General features: G+C 39.2%; 2 protein-coding genes across 5 annotated transcripts in view; both read right to left on the bottom strand.

Annotated features, from left to right (window-relative positions):
- The window catches only part of mettl22 (methyltransferase 22, Kin17 lysine), a 28314-nt gene extending 20226 nt beyond the window's left edge, over window positions 1–8088 (bottom strand). For 2 of the 4 annotated variants that reach the window (XM_029438660.1, XM_029438662.1), the window contains exons 1-4: window positions 8013–8088; window positions 4681–4838; window positions 1938–2142; window positions 1344–1486 (exon numbers count right to left, since the gene is read on the bottom strand). In XM_029438660.1, the coding sequence (XP_029294520.1) occupies window positions 1344–1486; window positions 1938–2142; window positions 4681–4786 (454 nt within the window). In that variant the 5' untranslated portion in view covers window positions 4787–4838; window positions 8013–8088. The other 2 variants (XM_029438661.1, XM_029438665.1) reach the window with 2 other exon arrangements.
- A 2432-nt stretch (window positions 8089–10520) lies between these two features.
- prkar1aa (protein kinase, cAMP-dependent, regulatory, type I, alpha (tissue specific extinguisher 1) a) lies at window positions 10521–20900 on the bottom strand. The gene is made up of 11 exons (XM_029438125.1): window positions 20813–20900; window positions 17953–18140; window positions 17591–17758; window positions 15527–15618; window positions 15384–15445; window positions 15253–15299; window positions 14423–14581; window positions 14223–14283; window positions 14014–14135; window positions 13415–13496; window positions 10521–13232 (listed from the first exon to the last, which is right to left on the bottom strand). The coding sequence occupies exons 2-11, from the start codon at window positions 18124–18126 to the stop codon at window positions 13060–13062; spliced, it is 1140 nt and encodes a 379-aa protein (XP_029293985.1). The 5' UTR covers window positions 18127–18140; window positions 20813–20900; the 3' UTR covers window positions 10521–13059.
- Window positions 20901–21686: the final 786 nt, after the last annotated feature.

The following is a 21686-nucleotide window of genomic DNA, read 5'->3' as shown; positions in this document are numbered from 1 at the left end:
ATTGCCTTGAGTTTGACACCCGTGCAGTAAACACTGAAACATGCACATTAATGAGATAAATAATGTAAGCGTTTAGTTTATTTAATGAAAGAACACCTGTTCAATGAAACACTGATACCGCTTTTAGTACTCGGAGACATGTTATACTGAAAAGATGCATACATTCAATTTGATTAAATACATGGCTCTCAAGGAAATACATAAAAAAATATTTGGCCTTAATGGCGCTCCCAGCCAAAAAGGTTCCCGACCCCTGGTATATAGGGTCCCTGTGAGTAGCTCATCCTCACTTCTTCACAGCACGTCTTAGATGAATACATCAACCCAGCATCAGAGAGCATGGAGGATGCTGAGAGGCTGCGACAAGAGTATATTCTAGCCGTTCTCCAGCATCAGCTTGATGTAAACCAAATGGCACTTTTCCAGCTCCGTTGGCCAGACGCTCTGATACGTTTTGTATAAGTGAGTGATACGCTATCAATAGGTTTGACATACGTATAATAATTTGTTATGTATTCGTTATGTATACGTCAGCTACAACACCGCTGTGGAAAAGTTGGACGTATTTGGACAATCTTTAGCTACTATTCATATACGCCGGCATACGCTTCTGCCATATGGAACTGTGTGACAGGGTCGTATGTCTGCCGTGTTCGGCTTATCGTATGCGTCCTTCGAACGATCACAATTTACCCTTAATTTATATCAACGTATTGCCGATATTTCGTATACGCCGGCATACGTTTCTGCCGATATGTGTGACAGGGCCTTAAGACATTTAGTTTGGTTTGCTCTTGATTGTTGATGTGAATGGTATCACCATGGCAAGATCAAAATAGCTCTCTGAGGCCTTCAGAAAGAAGGAACTAGGAAGGGATCTCCAAACAATTAGAAATCACTGAAATATAATTTACAACTGCCAACATGGCCAGGTCAGCCCAAGAACAGACCGCAAGATGCTTTAAGAAGTCTTCAACAATCCTAAAATGTCACAACGGTACCTACAGGTAGCTCTTGCCATAGTTGATGTCAAAGTCTATGCATTTACAATCAGAAGAGACTACACAAGTGGGATTAGGTAGAGTAGGTAGAAAACACTTGCTGTCAAAATAAACCCATCAGGGCAAGACTAAAGTTTGCTAGAAAACACCTATGCAAAGACCAGGACTTCTAGAAAAATGTATGTGTAATATTTCATGTTATTTTTCACATGACTGTACATGCATTTAATTCCAAATTCACATTGAGTACCTTTATGGCTATTTAATCTTATGTTGAAAAGTTGCCATGTCAAAGTCAAACACAGATTTACTTTCGCATGACATTCATGATCATGATCTTACCAATCTTTATAATGTCATTGAAGGACTGATCAACTTCATCATCCGTATTCTCCTCTTCTTGTTCCGGTACAGGGTTGGACTGTTTGAGAATGATGGGACAGACCAAGTCTCGGCCATTACCCTCCTTAGGGTTTTTCCTCGGCCTGGGGAGTCATAAGAATAGCATGAAATGGAAGACAGCAACATATCAACTAAAGCTGTAATCAAAATATGCACATAGCACAACTTCTGTGAACATTTTCAAAAGTTTAAAGTCCTCCTCCAGACACATTTTAAAGTATGCAAAAATGCATACTGCTTTGATAAATATTTTGTTTCACATGGGTTTGCTACATATAAAAGTCAAACAAAAACTCTGTATAGGGGCTGGAAGGTCATCCACCATTTCTCCCTCATTAAGATGTTGTAGATCTGGCCTCACACTGCGAGTATACCTCATTATATATTATAGCTATTTAGAGGCTGTAAAAATGATGGCCAATTTCACGAGTCATCACATGGTCAATCTTGGCACGAACATTAAAGTGCACCACACCGCTCTTTATTAAAAAAAATACTGAAAATGATTCTTTGTAAACAAGAGTTTTTCCATACCGATGCGTGATGTCAAGGTCTCCGTCCTCATCCAAAAATGGTTCCACATTGCCTTCCCCGCCTTCCTCTCTATCTTTTCCTTGTGGGACTTTTTCCCCATCTTCCCTTAGTTCATGGCTTTCCCCAGCCTCCTTTAAACCTTCTCCTGGGTCCTTGTTGTCATGCCTTTCACCGACTCTCATGATCTTGAATTTAGAAATGAAGACTGGGTGGATGAAAGTGAGTGGGAAAATAAACAAAAGAAATGAACACATAAAGTGGAAAAGTGACATGAACATTTGATTTATTCCAGCACTCGACATACTGATTTGATTTATCATTCTTCATCTAAGGAGCTTTAATTAATCAATCATCAAACTAAATAGGATGCTTTCCTCTATTTTATGACATTATAAACTCATAAATCACTCTTTTGATGTTTTGGGATGCTGAAATACTTTCTTTCAATGGAATTGTATATATTAAAATATTGTATTGTATTATTGTTTTACAAAATGCTCTTGTCTGAAGTAATGATAACTTTGCACATTTTTATTCCAAACTTCCTTACAAAGTAAGACAACTTCCTTCAGTTGCTGTTTAAGATGTGTGAATGCTGACAGATAACAAGTGAACAGTTGATTGCATTGACCATTATGTAACATGAATCTAATTTTTAAAAAGCGATTTTGCCAACATTTACCGTTTTGATATATATAGCAAAATAATAAATATGGTTGGATTGATTTCAAAGTGATTAGTTACCATTTTCACCAACCAGTCTGGCTTCAGCAGCTCTTTGCTAACGGTGTATGTATGGTGTGCGCACTATGTGGAACAGAGCCAGACACATTTGCCATCAGCCACAATTTGGCCCACCTCTTTCAATCTAATTGAACTTTGACACACAAACTCTTGATGCTTTCAAATATCCACCCAGTTTGAGAGAAGGGGGGGAATCTCATTCAGATTCCATACTCACAAGCCCCCGGCTAAGCGCCGCTACATTGGAGTTCACCCCAGTGGACGAGAGGGTCGCCTCTCTACGCCTTCGGGTTATGGGGGGGAAAACTCTGACTGTTGTTTGTGCCTATGCCCCAAACAACAGTTTGGGGTATTTGGCCTTCTTGGAGACCCTGAATGGAGCCCTGCAGGGGGCTCCATTCAGGGGTGATTGGGAGGAACGGCCTCCATGATCTAAACCCGAATGGTCGTTTGTTGTTGGACTTCTGTGCTAGTCATGGAATGGCCATAACAAACACCATGTTCGAACATAAGGATGCTCATAAGTGTACGTGGTACCAGAGCACCCTAGGCCAAAGGTGGATGGATTTTGTGATCATATCATCTGATCTGAGGCTGTTTTGGACACTCGGGTGAAGAGAGGGGCGGAGCTGTCAACTGATCACCATCTGGTGGTGAGTTGGATCCAGGGGTGGGGGAAGACTCTGGACAGACCTGGTAAGCCCAAACGGGTAGTGCGGGTGAACTGGGAACATCTGGAGGAAGACCCTGTCTTCAACTCACACCTCCGGCGGAGCTTTTCAGACATCCCTGTGGAGGTTGGGGGCATTGAACCTGAGTGGGCGATGTTCAAAACCTCTATTGTTGAAGCTGCGGTGATGAGCTATGGTCTCAAGGTCTTAGGTGCCTCAAGGGGCGGTAACCCTCGAACACCGTGGTGGACCCCGGTGGTCAGGGAAGCCGTTCGACTGAAGAAGGAGTCCTTCCGGGTTATGTTATCCGGGAGGACTCTGGAAACAGTTGCAGGGTACCGACGGACTCGAAGGGCGGCAGCCTCTGCCATCGTCAAATTCCCTGTTGGAAGTCACTGAGGGCACGATGGAGCAAGAGATTGGCCGGAGAATCTGAGCAGCAGGGGCGGTATTACATTCGCTTTACCGCACCGTTGTGACAAAAAGAGAGCTGAGCCAGAAGGAAAAGCTCTCGATCTTCCGGGCGATCTTCGTTCCTACCCTCACCTATGGTCATGAAGGCTGGGTCATGACCGAAAGAACGAGATCACGGGTACAAGCGGCCGAAATGGGTTTTCTCAGACGGGTGGCTGGCATCTCCCTTAGAGATAGGGTGAGAAGCTCAGCCATCCGTGAGAGACTCGGAGTAGAGCCGCGGCTCCTTTGCGTTGAAAGGAGCCAGTTGAGGTGGTTTAGGCATCGAGTAAGGATGCCACCTGGCCGCCTCCCTAGGGAGGTGTTCCAGGCACGTCCAGCTGGGAAGAGACCCCGGGGAAGACCCAGGACTCGGTGGAGAGATTATATCTCCTCACTGGCCTGGGAACGCCTCGGGATCCCCCAGTTGGAGCTGGCGGATGTGGCCCGGAGAAGGGAAGTTTGGGGTTCCTTACTGGAGCTGCTGCCCCCGCGACCCGACCCCGGATAAGCGATAGACGATGGATGGATGGAAAAAACAGAGAAAAGCAGAAAATCCTCATATTGCAAAATCACACATCAGAGAATATCAAATTTTTTCTTGAAAGAAATTCTAAAACAATTAATTATTAAAATAATTATTTTAAATCACCATATTCAAAACTGTTAGTGATAAGATAAAATAAATGATAAGTTTGAATTATGTAGATGAAAGTTTAACTGGGAAAATGACATGACGCAATTGGATTTAGTATCAAGATGAGTTTTTAATATTGTGAATTTGATGTCTTTTCTTTCACAAGATTTCATTTTGGTGCACATGTGCATTAGACAACACTTAGTACAAGGTGTAAAACTAAAAATATAATACGTACCAAGCTGTCCAACAGAGTTGAGGCGTGTCATGAGGTGGCGTGAGTTGGGCAGCAGCATGTGAACATCTGACAGCACAGTATCATGGTTAAAAGTGATCTGGTCCATGGCTGATCACTCATGGTACAGAAGAGTAGAGGAGTAACCTGCTTCAGAATACCTGCGGAGACAGGGCGCACAAAATTTTGGCACACACAATCAATTCAATTCCTGCAGCTAAATTAAAAATATATATTTATAACAGGCACAATAGGCTTGGTTCTGGTATCAAGAATCATATTGTAACACTTCTACAGAGTAAAACAACTAGTTTAATCAGAGAAACCCATGAAAAATGGAGCCAAAAGTCTAATAACCAGAGGTAGCAGCATTTTTTATTTTATTTGGTTTGAATAAAATGTTAGAATTTTTACATAGCATTTTGTGTTTTCTTTAGCATGTATACGAATTGGGGTAAATGGAGTGACAATTATATCACTAGTACCACAGCAATATGCAAAAACAAGCAGTTTGGTTTAGGAGGTGTTTCAGAGGTTCTGTCATTGACCTCTTTCTTCATGTATGTGTAGGTGAGAATTGACAGGGGGTGTGAAATACTGTGCTGGTCCCACAAAGACAGAGCCAGGGAGGCTCACATTACACTGACTCTGACAGTGTGTGGTTTTAAATAGAGTGGTTGTCAAGTCCTCCCTGCACACAAAATAGAGAGGTGATGGCTGTCACTTTTTATTTGAATCTAATATTTTTATTCAAATCCAAACTACATTTTGAACTTGGGAAAAACATAATTGATCTCACTGTATTCTGAAATTCAATGTCTAAGCCCAACAGCGTAGGCTGGCTGTAAAAACGTTGACACCAGAAAGACCATGGGTAAAGTAAGGCTACAAACACATCTGCCTGTAGAAACATTAGAAGAACAGATCTGATGTCTCTTTAGAGGTGTAGACAAGAGCATGGAGAGTTCCTCAGAATTTCTGCAGGGGGTCCTCCAAATTATTGTTTGATAATGTTTTGAAAGGTTTTTTTTCTTTTCTTCAAAAATAACCTGAATCCAACATAGTATTAGCCAAATCGGCGTATTTGTAAAGAAAGACTCTCTGTACTTGGGCTCTCTGGTAACCGTAACAAATTGTTACCCATGAATCCTTGTGTGATCACGTGAGTTAGCTAGCCTATGCTAAATGTGTGGCATCGGTAACGGTGAACTAGTGAATGAATGAGTTGAGTGACTAACTCAATTGAAGGTTTATTAGAAATAGTAATATTAGTAATATACAAGAGCTATAAGCACAATCTTCTTCCCTATGGCACACGCACATACACTTTGTTATTAGGCTACTATATCTAGGTTCTTTGTTATTCTCTTTTATATGTATGCTATGGTACAAATAAAGGAATAGGATACACTTTGATAAAAGGTAATATAAGACACTTTGGTAAGCTTCAGGGGGGATGTCATGTATGTATGTCATGTGAAGCTCCCTCTTGTGCACATAAATGCACGATAGAGACCAGATGTATAAACGATGTGTAGCCTATGCACAAAAAACATTAATACACATACTTTTTGAGGGTCTTAATTGTCATTAAATTGATTGATCTGTGTTGTGTTGCAGAGATATCTACTGAAGTTAGCATGCCAACAGCTAGCTGCACTCCATCCAGTCTGTAATATCACTTGTTCCTCTAGAGGTGATAGTGAGTCACTGTATCTGCAATCTGCCTCAGTACAGAGGTAGAAGAAGTACAGCTGGCAGACTCAGCAGACTCAGGGTTAACATCACATCCATGATCCTGCACGCTTTCATAGTTTATTTTGATTGAATCCAGGAGCCAGATTTGTTCCATCGTCTCCGCCGCTCGGACACAATAAACATACAAACTATCAAAACACATACCTGTCAACCCTCCCGTTTTTCCCGGGATTATCCCGTATTTTTGCTTCTATCCCGTTTAAATATTTTCCTGTACTTTTCCCGTATTTTTAACCTTTCAAAAAAAAAGTGTATTCAAAAAAAATGTTTAAAGTGTTATGTTCAGTATTATGTTTAACATTAGCTGAAAAACGTTATCCGCCAGTAAACACATAGAAGAAGAAAACAGGGACAATAACACAGAAGAAGACGAAAACATATGATGAGAGTCACAACGGGACGGGAGATAGATGGAGATGCAGTTGTACCTGCCAAACAAGTTAAAACTGTATGTAAGTACCTGCCAAATGAGAGAAGACCTTCCATTATTTAATAAAAAGCAGAGTCGGGAAACTCGTGCTTTTTGTAAAGTGTGCCATTCAGAGGTTAGCATCGCACACAGCGGAATGAGCGATGTTCGCCAGCAAGAAACATCGTCAAAGCACAAGCACGCCAAGAGGCACAAACACATACACTGTCAATGACTTCATTTGTGATAAGAACTGTTTGGGAGGCAAACCAAGTGACCAAAGCTGAGGGAAAGATGTCAATGCTTTGCGCTAAAAAATAATGTAAATTTCCCTTATTTTGAAATTCCAATGTTGACAGGTATGTCAAAACATAACGTTACACGGAGCGTACAGCCCCCAGTGACACAGTAACACATATCTGAGCTCCACCTGAAGATTGTAAAATAGCAGAGATATTTAGACTCTTAAGAGTTTCAGCAGTCTCTAATGAACTGACTGACAGACAGACAGACAGACCGGCTGACAGACAGACAGACAGACAGACAGGCTTACACAGGAGTGAGCAGGTGGCTCTGAATTACACATTGCACCATTAACATGTACTTATCATCATACACTGTCACCGTCAATATAAACCCTGCACGCACGTACATACTGTAAATAATCATCCAGTCCATGTCTATTTAGTATTTATTACTTACTACAACTTGCAGAAACATTTAACTTGTATACAGACTTTATTTAAATGTTGATGTTGGTCATTAGTGATTTATATATACACACCTATTGTGTGTACATAACAGTCCTCCTGTCCGTTCTTTAACTTTATTTATTCAGAGTTGTTACCAATAAATTCTGATCAAGTTTTAACCTAATACCTTTTATTACCCCGCCGACATCGTGCACCAACTGTCCAGCTGCGCCAACAGATCTCTCGTTACAGGCTTCCTTTAAGGGTTAAAAATAACTAATGTGCAACACCAGTAAAGCCTTATTCTACACTGCACAACAGATATTTAGAGAATGAATGATCCGTTAAACCTCCATAGAAAGTTCCGACTGTACCCAGCAGATAACGCTCTGAAAGAGCCGTTCAATCATTTCAAACATGTAGTAAAACAGAGCTGCAGCTACGAGAGGTTTATAGACATAAACAACAGAGCCTACCTTTTCGATAACTGCAGAGCGCACACCCCCGTCACACATTGGTCACTGTCACTGACGTCATTGAAGTCAAAACTAGTGCACCCTCGTAAATCGTCCGGACTTGCAATATATAAATATTTCTTCCATTCCGCCAGACTTCCTTTCTGACAACTCAGAATCAGCTATGGAAGTTAGTTTGTACACATTCAAGGAATCTAGCAATCAATATATATACATCTATACATATATACATATTCTGTCGTTTAATATATATACATATAATTTAATATATATATATACACATACAAGGAATCTAGCAATCAATATATATACATCTATACATATATACATATTCTGTCGTTTAATATATATATGTATATATATATATACATATATATATATATATATATATATATATATATATATATATATATATATATATATATATACATATACATATATATATATATATACATAAACATATATATATATGTATATATGTATGTTATGCTAAATTATACAAACACATGACCTTTTACTATAAATAATAGAGTAAACTGAAGGAAATGCAACCATGTTACTCTAATTATAGTAACAGGGTTGCAAATCAATGCTAATTTAGCTTTTACCTCAGGAATTAGTGCTAGCTGCACAATGTAATGCTACTGTCACACTTAGATATCTAACTAAAGAAAGATATGTTTGAAATTAATTTCATAATGTGAGTAACAGGGTTGCGTTTGTGTGAGTGCCACACTCCATCAAGAGTGAAAAGATTGGAAATATATTAAAAATAAAATGTAGGACTTACCTTTGGTCTACCCATGGTAAAAAGGTTTCGGTAACAGGGTAGCACGCATGTTGTGGGACACACTTTCAGTGTAAAATTACTGTTATTTAAAATTTGTTTATGATTTAAAAAATTGATTTTACTATTACAAGAGACATATATCAATAGACTAATACCAAAAAAAGTAAATTAAAAAACCTTATATTAAATGTTATATTTGATATGCAAGTTGGTAACCAAGAAGCTGGGACAAGAGAAAAATGCTATTTTAGGGGTGTTTTTAGGGTGTTTGATATTTTAAATAATATTTTGAAAAAAACGTTTTCTGCTACTTTATATACATTTTGTCTCAAGACAAGTATATTTAACACAACACGTGCATGGTTTAGCTTTTTGGGCATGGATTATTAGATTTTTTATATGTGGGACATGAAATGTTCTCCAATTCTGGAATGACCCATATATATATTAAATGACAGAATATGTATATGTATACATGTATATATATATATATATATATACACACATATAAGTATATATATATATATATATATATATATATATATATATATATACACACATATATGTGTATATATATATATACACATATATGTATATATACACATATATGTATATATACACATATATATATATATATATATATATATATATATATATACACATATATGTATATATATATATATATATATATATATATATATATATATATATATACATACACTGCACAATTTTAAACAACATTTCTAAAATTGTACAGTGTATTGCCAGCGTAACTGCTCCACTAGCTTCTGCGCCCAGAGTGGTAGTAACAATTGGTCCGTGGACAGACCACTGATTTGGCAACAACCCCCTCTTTATGTGTTTTGAGAAGTCTGTGCACTTTTATAGTTTGTATGTAAGCCTAAACTGGAGACAGTATACAGAGATGGACGATGCCCCCTGGTGGCTGGCTGCAGGATAGCAGATGGGACATGGGCTAACCTAAAAAGTACACATAAAACATAAATTACCCCCAAAGATGGTTTTTGTCATCAGTTAGTTCTTATCACGCTGATGTACACTGACTAAAAATATAAACGCAACACTTTTGTTTTTGCTCCCATTTTTCATGAGCTGAATTCCAAGATCTAAGACTTTTTCTATATACACAAAAGGCCTATTTCTCTCAAATATTGTTCACAAATGTGTTTAAATCTGTGTTAGTGAGCATGTCTCCTTTGCCGAGATAATCCATCCACCTCATTGGTGTAGCATATCAAGATGCTGATTAGACAGTATGATTACTGCACAGGTGTGCCTGAGGCTGGTCACAATAAAAGGCCACTCTAACATGTGCAGTTTATCACACAGCACAATGCCACAGATGTCTATTTCTGTTGTGCAGTTTGAAGAATAGCTTTGCTAAAGCAACACGCCTGTTCATTCCATGTTAGGGGCATTATTGTGCATTTAACACTGACACAGGAACCTGTTATTTAAATTAGCATCTTTTGATGCCAAGCTTTCCATGTATTGTCAGAGCCAGCTTTTTCTCTTTCTGTCCTTTCAACTTTCAGTCTGGTTGAACCCTTGTACAACAAACAAACCCTTCATACAAAATACATATTAATAATACATATATTGGTATAGAAGACTCTACAACATAAAAGCATGAAGGACCATTCAGAACTATTGAGTTATCATCTCAGACTCTCGGAACAGGGCCACTCAACATTAGGCAACATGAAAACACTGATCTCTTTATTGCTTGAACCGCTGGAAGGACATTTTACAGAGAAATCCCACACAGCACAATCACTCCAGTGAATCTGAAGAAAGGCACAAAAACTATAGAAAAGAATGATTTCCGCCTCACTGCACACTCCTGTTACTTTCACAAACACTGATGGTCTGACTGAGTGGAGCAGTGAGCTGTATAACCAAGACTAAAAATAAACAATAATCCAGGCATAGAGACATATATTCACACTCATTTTCTCAGCTCTGACAAATGATCAAAAACTAAATCAGTGAGTCAGAAAGACATAGCTGATAATAATACAATACAGTATCAAGTCTAAATAACACCATACTGGATATATGGGTGCAACACTATTGCATTAAGACATCTTTGATAAACATAACCGTTCAGAGACATTTAACACTGGGTGCTAATCAGAAAATATATATCAAACAAATCAATAAAAAGCGAGCTCAAAATAAATGTTGAGGGCAAAACCGTTTGCCAGGTAATGGCTGGACGACAGTATGACATTCAGAGTGGAGAGAAGAGGTGACAGAAAACTGCTGAACACAATGTCAAGCATCAGCAATGAGTATAAGGATGCTCGTGATGCTTTGACTCGCATACTGTACATCCACAGGCTTGTAGATGTGTGTAAGATAGGCCTGGGTATTGAACCTCAATACATTTTTGATATCGATACTTTTGAAGTGTGTATCTCAAGTACCCAAAGTTTGCATCAAATCCTCTCCCTCATTCTGATTGAATCATTTTTGTTTGTCTTTTTTGTAAGTATTGACCTGAACTACCTTTAAATGACAAGATCAGAAGTACACTAAACAGTGAACTTAACAGCATATAAACATTTGTCTCTTTGATTATATAGTTTTGTATATCACAAAATCTGCAAAAAATATAGTAATTTACTGTCAATATATAGATTTGTAGCAGAGCTGTAAATAGAACACAAGATCATATGATGTCAACAGAGTTAAAGGGATACCTGGACAACTGAAGTGTGTTGCTTATCTGCTGTATTTAACAAACACTGCTAAATAAAAATATAAAAAAAAGGAAAAGGAAAGTTTCAGAAAATGTTAATGAAAATGTAATTATTAATTAATGTTTTTAAACAAGACATGTTAAATATAAAAGATATTATGAAAATAATAATAATTATAAAATAAGCAATGGCTAAGGAGAAAGAAAGAAATCTGAAAAGTGGAAATTCAATTAAAGAGTTATTTTACTTTCTTTCTCATTTCTCATCCTGGGTAACACATCCTCCAAACTGTAGGTATATGGCTGGTACTGTGGCTGGTACTGTGGCTGGTACTGTGGCTGGTACTGTCCACAACCAAGACAAAATAAATAAATGACACCTCGCCAGCTGTGAGGCTGTACTCGGGAAGTTGTGCTTTGGGCTACATGGTAATACCAGCATGCTAACATACGCAATGACATGGTAACATGCTGATGTTTAGTAGATGTATAACATTTTAGTTTAGCACGTTAGCATGCTACCAATCGCTAATTAGGATTACAGCTGAGGATGATGGGAATGGCATTTGGTCATAGATCAAATTACTGGACAAATAAAAAATTTGCATGGTGCTTAAGAAAAGTCAGCCGATCAACAAAGTTATTTCCATTTATCCTGAGGCGGACATTACTGGATTATCTAAAGCTTGCAGAGCAGTGGACCAGCTGAGCAACACTGGTTTAACTAGGTGGTTAAAACATTTCAACCAATAAAAAAAGGGCAGCAGCAAACATAGCATACCCCGTCACCAACATAAAGCCTCCTCAGTCAGCATGAAACCATCTGTCCAGCATGTTTGTGAACACTGAAGATGTCCAGAGCAACTAAAGCAACTAACTGTGCATTCACACCGTCAACACCTTCACCATGATAACTGATCATATTTTGGGTTGGTCATTATTCGTTGTTACCCCATCAACTGTGGAACAAATCAGTTTACACATTCTGTATTTCTGTCTTATTTCACTCATCTACACATTTCATTGTGACTAGATAATGCTTTATATTTTGTCTAGATTATTATAAATATTCCCATATTAATGATCTAAATGTTTTTAACTTGCATCTGCAGGTTTTAAAATGTGTCTATCAATACATAGACTTGATTTGATCTTAAATGTCCAGTTGTGATCAGCTCAGTACTTTAGAACTTGTAACGGACCTCTGAACTCACAGTGAACAGTGTGAACTCAGTAATACACCATTATTTATTTTCAGCTACACTTTCAAAGTGTATGCAAATACCTATGTGACGTTAACAGATTAAGGTGATGAAGCTCAAATATCTTCCCTTCATAGAAAACTAATTGCATCTTCTGAGTACATACACAACAAATAAAACATACTAGGAGTAACAGACGTATTGAAGTCATCTTGTCAGGGGTCACGTAGGTGTGGGAACATGTGTGAAAGAGTGTAGAAGTAGGAAAATAAAGCTGATGCGCGTTGGTAGACCCTGCAGTAGAGGAAAGGATGCTCTGAGTGCTGACGCTCAGACAGAGAGGGAAACAAAGCTGTTGTACTGCTCAATGTTTCTCTTCAAGATGTCAGAGCAGGGACCAAGGACTCGCTCGAACCGTGGCCGGTCCAGTTTGACACATTTGAGCGGGCCAACTGCAACAACAGTGGCAGCACGGGGCCGGTTCATCAGCAGAGCGATCTCACCTGGGGAAAACAGGTCATATTAGGTTCACACAGGCATATAAGCTGTTTAAAATCCACACCAAGCTTCTAATTCTAGCAGCTCATTCAGCAAGACAATGTCAGCAACTATCTGGTCACAGTGAAAACGTGCTTGGACTGTAGATTGCAGAAGTCTGTCAGGGTCTTGCGTTTGTCTGATTTACCAAAGTAATCCGAGGGTCCAAGTCTGCCAACTTCCACAAACTCCTCGTCCTCTGAACGCCTCTGGAGCACCGCTGCTGTACCCTGAGAGCACAACAAAGATATCTTCAACTACATATCCCAGACATCAACTTTCAGAAAATCAGGATCCAAGATGCCTTTGGAGTTTTCACTTGCATTTACCTGTTATGAGAGCCACTATGCACCCAGCATGCAAAAACATGCGTTAATCGACTTTATGCATTATAGTGGTACAATTTACAGGACTGAGGAGGATTGAGACAAGGACACAGACAGATTCAGTGCTGTGTGTGTGTGTGTGTGTGTGTGTGTGTGTGTGTGTGTGTGTGTGTGTGTGTGTGTGTGTGTGTGTGTGAGAGAGAGATTTTGGCTTTTAAAAGTCTTTTTTTGTCAAAGATATTGCCACAGTTAGTGTTTAACAACATCTATGCTGTTTCAACATGATCTTAGTCATTGAAAAAAGGTTGTTGACAAACATAGTTTTCATTAACGAAATTAACACTGAGGGGTACCACACCAAACCAAATGTCCTATACCATGCAAACCACATGGTTGACTAGTGCTGGAATGCGATGTTTACCTCCAGAATGATAAAGAACTCATCGCCAGGCTCTCCCTGCACCACAATTTTCTGGCTGTCCTGAAACAGCACAGTCTCCAAGGCATCAGCCACCGTCAGACGCTCCCACTTATCCAGAGACTCTGTTCAGGAGCAACACTCAGGTCAATGACAGCTGTTTAAAAAGATGGTCCAGTCAGTCAATAAGATGAAGAACAAAAAGTTCTCACCTAATATGGACACCTTGCTGAGGAACTCCTCATACATTTTGCGCTTTCTCAAAGTACTTCCCTTAAAAAAAACATGGTGACAGCTCATATAACAAACTGATCATAATTTTGCTGCAAAATTGAAATAATTTCCACAACGCCTCATTAGTTTGCATAACTTTTTGGTCAACTTTGTCATTTCCTCAGACTGCACAGCTTACCATCAGTATTCTTCTGTAGCTGTCTCGGTCGATGCCCCACAGCTTGACATTGGACTTGGCCTGGACTTTAGCTGCACGAGGGGTCCCATAGATCAGAGCCAGCTCCCCAAAACTGCCTCCCTCACCAATGCTGGTCACCATTTCATTGTTCACATATACCTAAAAAGAGACAGAGCAGATACCTGTCACCAGTTTTCTATTGACATGGTTTTACATCCATCAGTGTTTTCCCTAGGTTTACTTTTTAGGGGGTCTGTATGAGGTCCAAGATGTGGGGGCGGGGGTGCGAGGAGAGGTTTTATTTTATTTACTCTCTCTCTGACTGTAGGTGTGTGTGTGTGTGTGTCGGGAGCGAAGGCCCGCCCTTCACAAAACAGCGAATGTGCAAAACAACGCTGTAAATGTGCACATACATTAGATAAATAACATAAGTGTTTACTTTATTTAATAGGAGAGCACCTGTTCAATGTGAAAAGTGAGTTGTGAATATAAAAAAAGAAAAAAGAAATCCAGAAAAGAGGGGGGGGGGGGGGCAGCGCCCCTCCAAGACAATGGTAGGAGAAACACTCATCATTATAGCTACAATATGACACAATGATGCTAGTCTGGATGGAGGGATACGTCTGTCTATATCAAACACAAGATTAAAAACTTTCAAAGGCCAGTTTAGTGAGCAATATTCAGTTTTTCTTCTTTTATTTTTCAGTTATGTGCCCCCAACCTGACACGGAAACCTGACAAGTGAAAGATACTTTTATTTATTCTTAATAACACAAGGAGATGTTTTCCGAAGTTAAAAAATGCACAAAAACACAAGACAGAGATCTTACATCCATTTCTCCCTGGTCAATAACGTAGAAGTTGTCTCCCTCATCACCTGGAAGAGGAGCAACGAAGAGTCCCATGAATGAATGAACACAAGAAAAACCACATCCATAAAGTGCACGTGTGTAAAACTCACCTTGTTGGATGACCGTTTCTCCAGCAATGTAGTTGACGGAAAACATTGCGTCAAAAATGTCACTGACGGGAAGAAAATAATCTTATTAGCTGGAAACGCATTGAAAAGGTTTGTAAAACTACCAAACTGATTGGTGCCATTACCTCCTCTCATTGTCGTCCAAGTGTGCAAACAGCACATTCTTCTCCATGGCTTTGGACAGGGAGGCCATGCTCTTGTAGTCTTTTGGGATGACCTGGGGAGGAAAAACCTTGTTTAGATTCTTCATGTACCGTTTCAGTTTTCTTTCAGTTAATATTGAGACTACAGTATACTAAAATATAAATCAATATTGCTATTTTTACACACGTGAAATGGCTGGGATTGTGTCCTCCAATGGCCCCCACCCTATTACACAACAATGTTGCATTAGATATAGATCACTGCTGCACTCACGTTTTCACATTGTTCCTGATGTGTATTTAAATATGTGTGTAATTTAATATATGTGTATATTTAAAGCTGCATTCATTACTTTATTTTAACCATTTAGGGCCAGCAGATCAGCATAGCTTAATATAATTCACCCTCGTACAGTTGTCCTGAGCATGGAAATTAGATATAGAGACCAAACCCGTTTTTTTAACCAGGCTGTGTTAATTTCTGCTGTTGGACTTTTTAATATGGGGGTCTTTGTGGATCGACTCGCTTTTGCCGCCAGTCTCAAGTAGGGTTAGGTATCGTTTGGATATCAACGATTACAATTTTGGTTCTTCTCATCGATTCCGGTTCCTATCGGTTCTTGATTTTGATTCTTTGAGGGGGTCAAAACAGGTCACATGCTTATTTCACACAAAGTTTTACACCAGGGGTGTCAAACTCAATTTAGTTCAGGGGCCACATGCAGCACAATTTGATTTCAAGTGGGCCGGACCAGTAACATCACAGCATAAGAACCTAACTTACTAACCTAAATAACTTCAAATGTTTCCCTTCGGTTTAGTGCAAAAAAGTACAAGTACATTCTGAAAATGTTCAAACTTAATCTTTTAACAAAACATTATGAACAACCAGAAACATGTGCGTTACAACATACTGATCACAGAGTATCTACAGAGGCTTTTACTTTATGATCAAAACAAGTCATCCCACGGGCCGGTTTTGGCCCCCGGGCCGCATGTTTGACACCCCTGCTTTACACAATTCATATTCACAATTCACTTCATAAGGTTTATGGAACCTTTAAATGAATTTCAGTTTACTTTGGTTGCTGTTATTAAATAATATAATTAAATAATCTGTTCATTCTTTTTTCTTTCACAAATTAGTTCTGATTGGTGCAATTAGTCAGGCAATGGCAGTCAATATAAAAACATACGAGTTGAAACGCAAAAGAACATTCATTGCGTGTTGGAGAAAAACATAGGACTGGGTTGGAAATGATGACTGGTGTTATAAGAGTAGCAGTGCTGCAGTCGTGAGTGTTTGAGCGAGGAAGAGAAAGACTCCGCTGTGCCCACAGCAATCAGCTGTTGCGGAGTTGAGAAGAAAACATGCAGTCCATGGAGCACGGCCTTACCCAGACTTGTGTGCTTGCAACTCTTATTAATCTCGCGTAGTGCCGAGCCAGAACAGAAACTAAATGTATTGCTTTGCGCAGCCTCATCAACTCTAAGAGCGTTGTGTAGTTGTTTAGGAACTGACTTTTTTTATTGGTTCCCAGTACTTAAGGTACCCTAGCCTTAAGTGGCCATTTGAGGAACTGCAACTTTTGCCACTTCCATTTGGCTTCCTTTTTCAGCATTGGAGATTGCCACTTGGTGTCCACCCAACATTCGCTCTTTAGCTGCTAAATGCTCCACTACGTTCACCAGCTAGTGGACACAGGAGTTCTGCCTGTGTCTGTTTGGTGCTGAGCAGGTCGTGTACAGTGGGTTTATGAGAGTTCTTTCACTGAAAACTACTGCCTGCTGTGGCTGGAAACCAGGCTGCTGAGAACGGATTTTCATAGCCAGAAACCCGATTTGTTTTGCTAAAATAGGCTTAATAATACAGTAGAGCCGAGTGTGAATGTAGAGTTGGTGAGATTTCTCTGTAGGTTTATAACAACAACCCCTCTCACATTACCCATTACATCAGTTGATGGTATAACAATATTGATTTGTGCAGTTTTAAAAGGACAGTAGGAAGGTGTGTGAATGAAAACATGAAAAGTAACCCCCACAGACCTTTTTGACATAAGAGGCAGCGTCTTCCTCAGTGTACACCTCAGCACTGATGGCTCCTCTCCTGCTGCGACCCCTCACCACAGGGTTCATGGGTGGAGAAACTTCATCCTCACGGGAGTCTGACCGTGAGCTAGACTTCTTCTGCGAAGCCATCTGCTGGGCCTCCTCCTGCTGGGCAACAGGTACACAAAATTACACGTGATTCTCAAAAATAGACAACTTCATGATGGGCCCTTGAACCGGCATTCATAAATAGTTATATTTGATAAAAGTAAATCAAACAAGTCTGTTTCATTTTAAAGGTTTTGCTCATAGCACTGATAACGAAGAGAGCCTTTGCTGCCACATGTGTCGACATCCACCTTTGCCAGTCTTTCAAAGTAGTCCCTGAGAAAGGCCATGGGCCGGTCAGGCCGAGCCGTGCACAGCTGGATGATGCAGTCCTTGAGCAGTTTCTGGATGTTGTGCTTCTGGACATACTGCTCACACTCTCGGAGGCTCCGCTCCTCCTCGCTGCTTGTACTGCTTGATGCCATTGTTGTCTTGTGACCTGGAAGGAGATCAGAAGGAAACCCACAGACGAATCAGCAAGCTGTCTTCTGCCATTCTGAATTGATGTCCAACTGTAGTTATTGTTTTACCTATGAACTTAGGGGTTTACCAATTGAAAGTTACAAATAGCCTGCCAAGTATGTAGAGGACAAAGCATCACAACAGTATTTTTTAAAAGTCCCTTTAGTTAAATGAGGAACATGCCTACTATATTAGAGTCTTCAATAATGAAACAAGGACCTTGACTTGACAACTACTGCTGGGTGATAAAAGCATTGCAATAATGATGATTATCTAAATTCTTTTTTCTGGATGATGTCATGAAATCAGCTCAATAAATGTATGTGATGGAAAAATTATTATTTCTGTAAGCATTAGACATTTGGCACACCAAAACACAATGCAAATTTAAGAAATAAAGTTAATCAATTGTGTGTTCATACAGAAAGATATAGAGCCACATAAAATAAAATGTGCCATTGAAAACAAAACTTAATCTCAAAAAGGAAATATTGGCAGTGAAACACTTATATTGGAAAATGTTGTATTGGCACTAAAGTTCCACAAAAAAATAAAACGCAGGCATTAAAAATGTTGTTCTGATATTTCTTGCATTATGTGTTTTTTGATGACAATCTTCTTCTTTTTTACTCTGACGGGGCGGGGGCAATGAGAGCATGATTTACATATAATCTTCGTACTAAGGAGAGAACTACAGGTGCATCTCAATAAATTAGCATATCGTGGGAAAAAAAGTTCAATATTGTAGACTCATGGTGTCACATTCTAATCAGCTAATGAACTCAAAACACCTGCAAAGGTTTCATGAGCCTTTAAATGGTCTCAATCTGGTTCAGCAGGCTTCACAATCATGGGGAAGACTGCTGACTTGACAGTTGTCCAGAAGACAGTCATTGACACTCTCCACAAGGAGGGTAAGCCTCAAAAGCACATTGCTGAAGAAGCTGGCTGTTCCCAGAGTGCTGTATCCAAACATATTCAGAGAAAGTTGAGTGGAAGGAAAAAGTGTGGTAGGAAAAGGTGCACAAGCAACAGGGATAACCGCAGCCTTGAGAGGATCGTCAAGCAAAGGCCATTCAAAAAATTTGGGGGAGCTTCACAAGGAGTGGACTGAGGCTGGAGTCAGTGCATCAAGAGCCTCCACACACAGGCGTATCCAGGACATGGGACGTGTCAAGCCACTCCTGAACCAGAGACAACGTCAGAAGCCACTTATCTGGGCTAAAGAGAAAAAGAACAGTTGTCCAAAGTCCTCTTTTCAGATGAAAGGGTTAGGGTTAGGGTTAGGGAAGTTTTAGAGCACTTCATGCTTCCTTCTTCTGACAAGCTTTATGGAGATGCTGATTTCATTTTCCAGCAGGACATGTCACCTGCCCACACTGCCATAAGTACTAATGCCTGGTTTAATGACCATGGAATTACTGCACTTGATTGGCCAGCAAACTCGCCTGACCTGACACTGCACCACGGCGAATGAAAAGAAAAAAAGGGGGGAAAAAAAGATTCTGTTCTTTGTATGTTGCACTTATATTGGTTTGGATTGTACCTATTTGAAGATTATTGCTGTTCGGAGTGTATCCTCATGATTGTTTGCACTTATTCTAAGTCACTTTGGACAAAAGTGTCAGCTAACTGAACTGTAATGTAACGTAATGAAATGAAATGTAATATTCTAATTTTGAGATGCACCTGTATTCTGGACCCACAGTCTGCTCCGAAGCCTCTGGCATTAGCACACACCTAGCATACAGCAATGGCTCCCACAAGTTCACATGGAACTCCCAAACAGCAACTATGTTACGTCGAGAGATGTGACCTCTGACTAGATTATCATAGTGTATAAGAATGCAGTGAGGATACACAAAACCTGCAATGTGAATTCAACCCACGTTGGACCCTTTCCAACGAGTCAGCCGTGTATCACTGTTAGTAGAGAATCCAGTCTGCAGTGAAGTTCATACACTTAACTGATAAACTAGAGAATTGTACTGTATGGGCTTTATGATCACAGAAAGTCTTTGTATCACAAATTCTGAAGAACGTTTCTTGAACAGTGTAGGATTTGAACACTTCTTTTACCACGGTTTTCATGCTAACTATTAATCAGCAAGGTAACTTGTAACTTCAGCCATAGTAACAGGTTAGTTAACGTTAAAGAATTTTCCCTTGACATGTAGTTAAATTAAGAGAAATTACGTAGTTAGCTAGCCAAGCAGCCAAGGAGCAAGTACCTCTACATAGTTCTGCAGTGTACAGTAGCTAACAAATGTTAGTAGAGTAGGTTAACATTAGCTAAATGTAACATGCTAAACAGATAACGGTACGTCCATTTGACTATCGCTTTATTTCTAGTTAAATTAACAGGGTACGTGGTAACCAGCTTCATGGCTGTAAATGAAACGCCAGTCAATGCAATAGTAATGAAAAATTAATGTTATGACACCTGAGGATTTATCGTGATTAGCCATCTTGAATATTAACCACTTAAATTAGCTTAGCGAGCTAACTGTTAGCATTCACAGACCCGTATCAAAACAATGGAAATAATACACCCTAACAGACGAAAAGAAAGGACAAGCTTTGAGCTAATGCATCCATAAAAGTGTGCCAACTAACTATTCACACTGCAAACTACACGAAAATCCTTACCAAATATGAAATGACGTGTGTTCTGATTCTTTTTCTTTATGACAGTAGAGAACCACCACTTCCGACTGGATTTTTTCACAATAAAGGTATCCCCTCAAAAAATAGTAGACTGAGAAACTTCTTGTTTCACAAAAATCTAATAACACCAAATTGCATATACCGGTCCAAATTCTATAAAATTATGGCAGGCCCTAGAATTTGGTCATTCTGAAACTGCAAACTTTAGCATTTCCTGGGTGAAATAAGTTTTCTCCTTTTTTTTTTACAACTTTTTTTTTATGTTTTTGAGCTGAAACAATCACTCACGGAATTGATTAGACAATCGACAGAAAATTAATCGTCTGTTTTTTGATAATTGATTGATCGTTTCAATAACTCAATAACAAGCATATATTGGTGTGTGTCTATTACCTAATATTTCTACAATTTCTATATCGGTAAAGGGGTCATTCCAGAATTGGAGGACATTTCATGTCCCACATATAAAAAATCTAATAATCCATGCCCTTGTTGTGTTAGATACACTTGGCTTGAGACAAAATGTATATAAAGTTGCAGAAAAACACCCTAAAAACACCCCTAAAATAGCATTTTTCTCTTGTCCCAGCTTCTTGGTGACCAACTTGCATGTCAAATATAACATTTAAAATAGGGTTTTTATTTACTTTTTTTGGTATTATTCTATTGATATATGTCTCTTGTATTGGTAAAATTAATTTGTTAAATCATAAACATATTTTAAATAACAGTAATTCTACACTGAAAGTATGTCCCACAACATGCGCACAACCCTGTTACCGAAACCTTTTTAGCTTGGCAGAGGAAGTGAAAAAAACGTTAGTCTCATGACAAAGAGGAAACGACATCAGCAAGT

The sequence above is a fragment of the Cottoperca gobio genome, chromosome 8, assembly GCF_900634415.1.
Source record: "Cottoperca gobio chromosome 8, fCotGob3.1, whole genome shotgun sequence".
Classification (NCBI taxonomy): Eukaryota; Metazoa; Chordata; class Actinopteri; order Perciformes; family Bovichtidae; genus Cottoperca; species Cottoperca gobio.
Note: the sequence above shows the minus strand (reverse complement) of the source record. Positions and strands in the feature narration are given on the sequence as shown.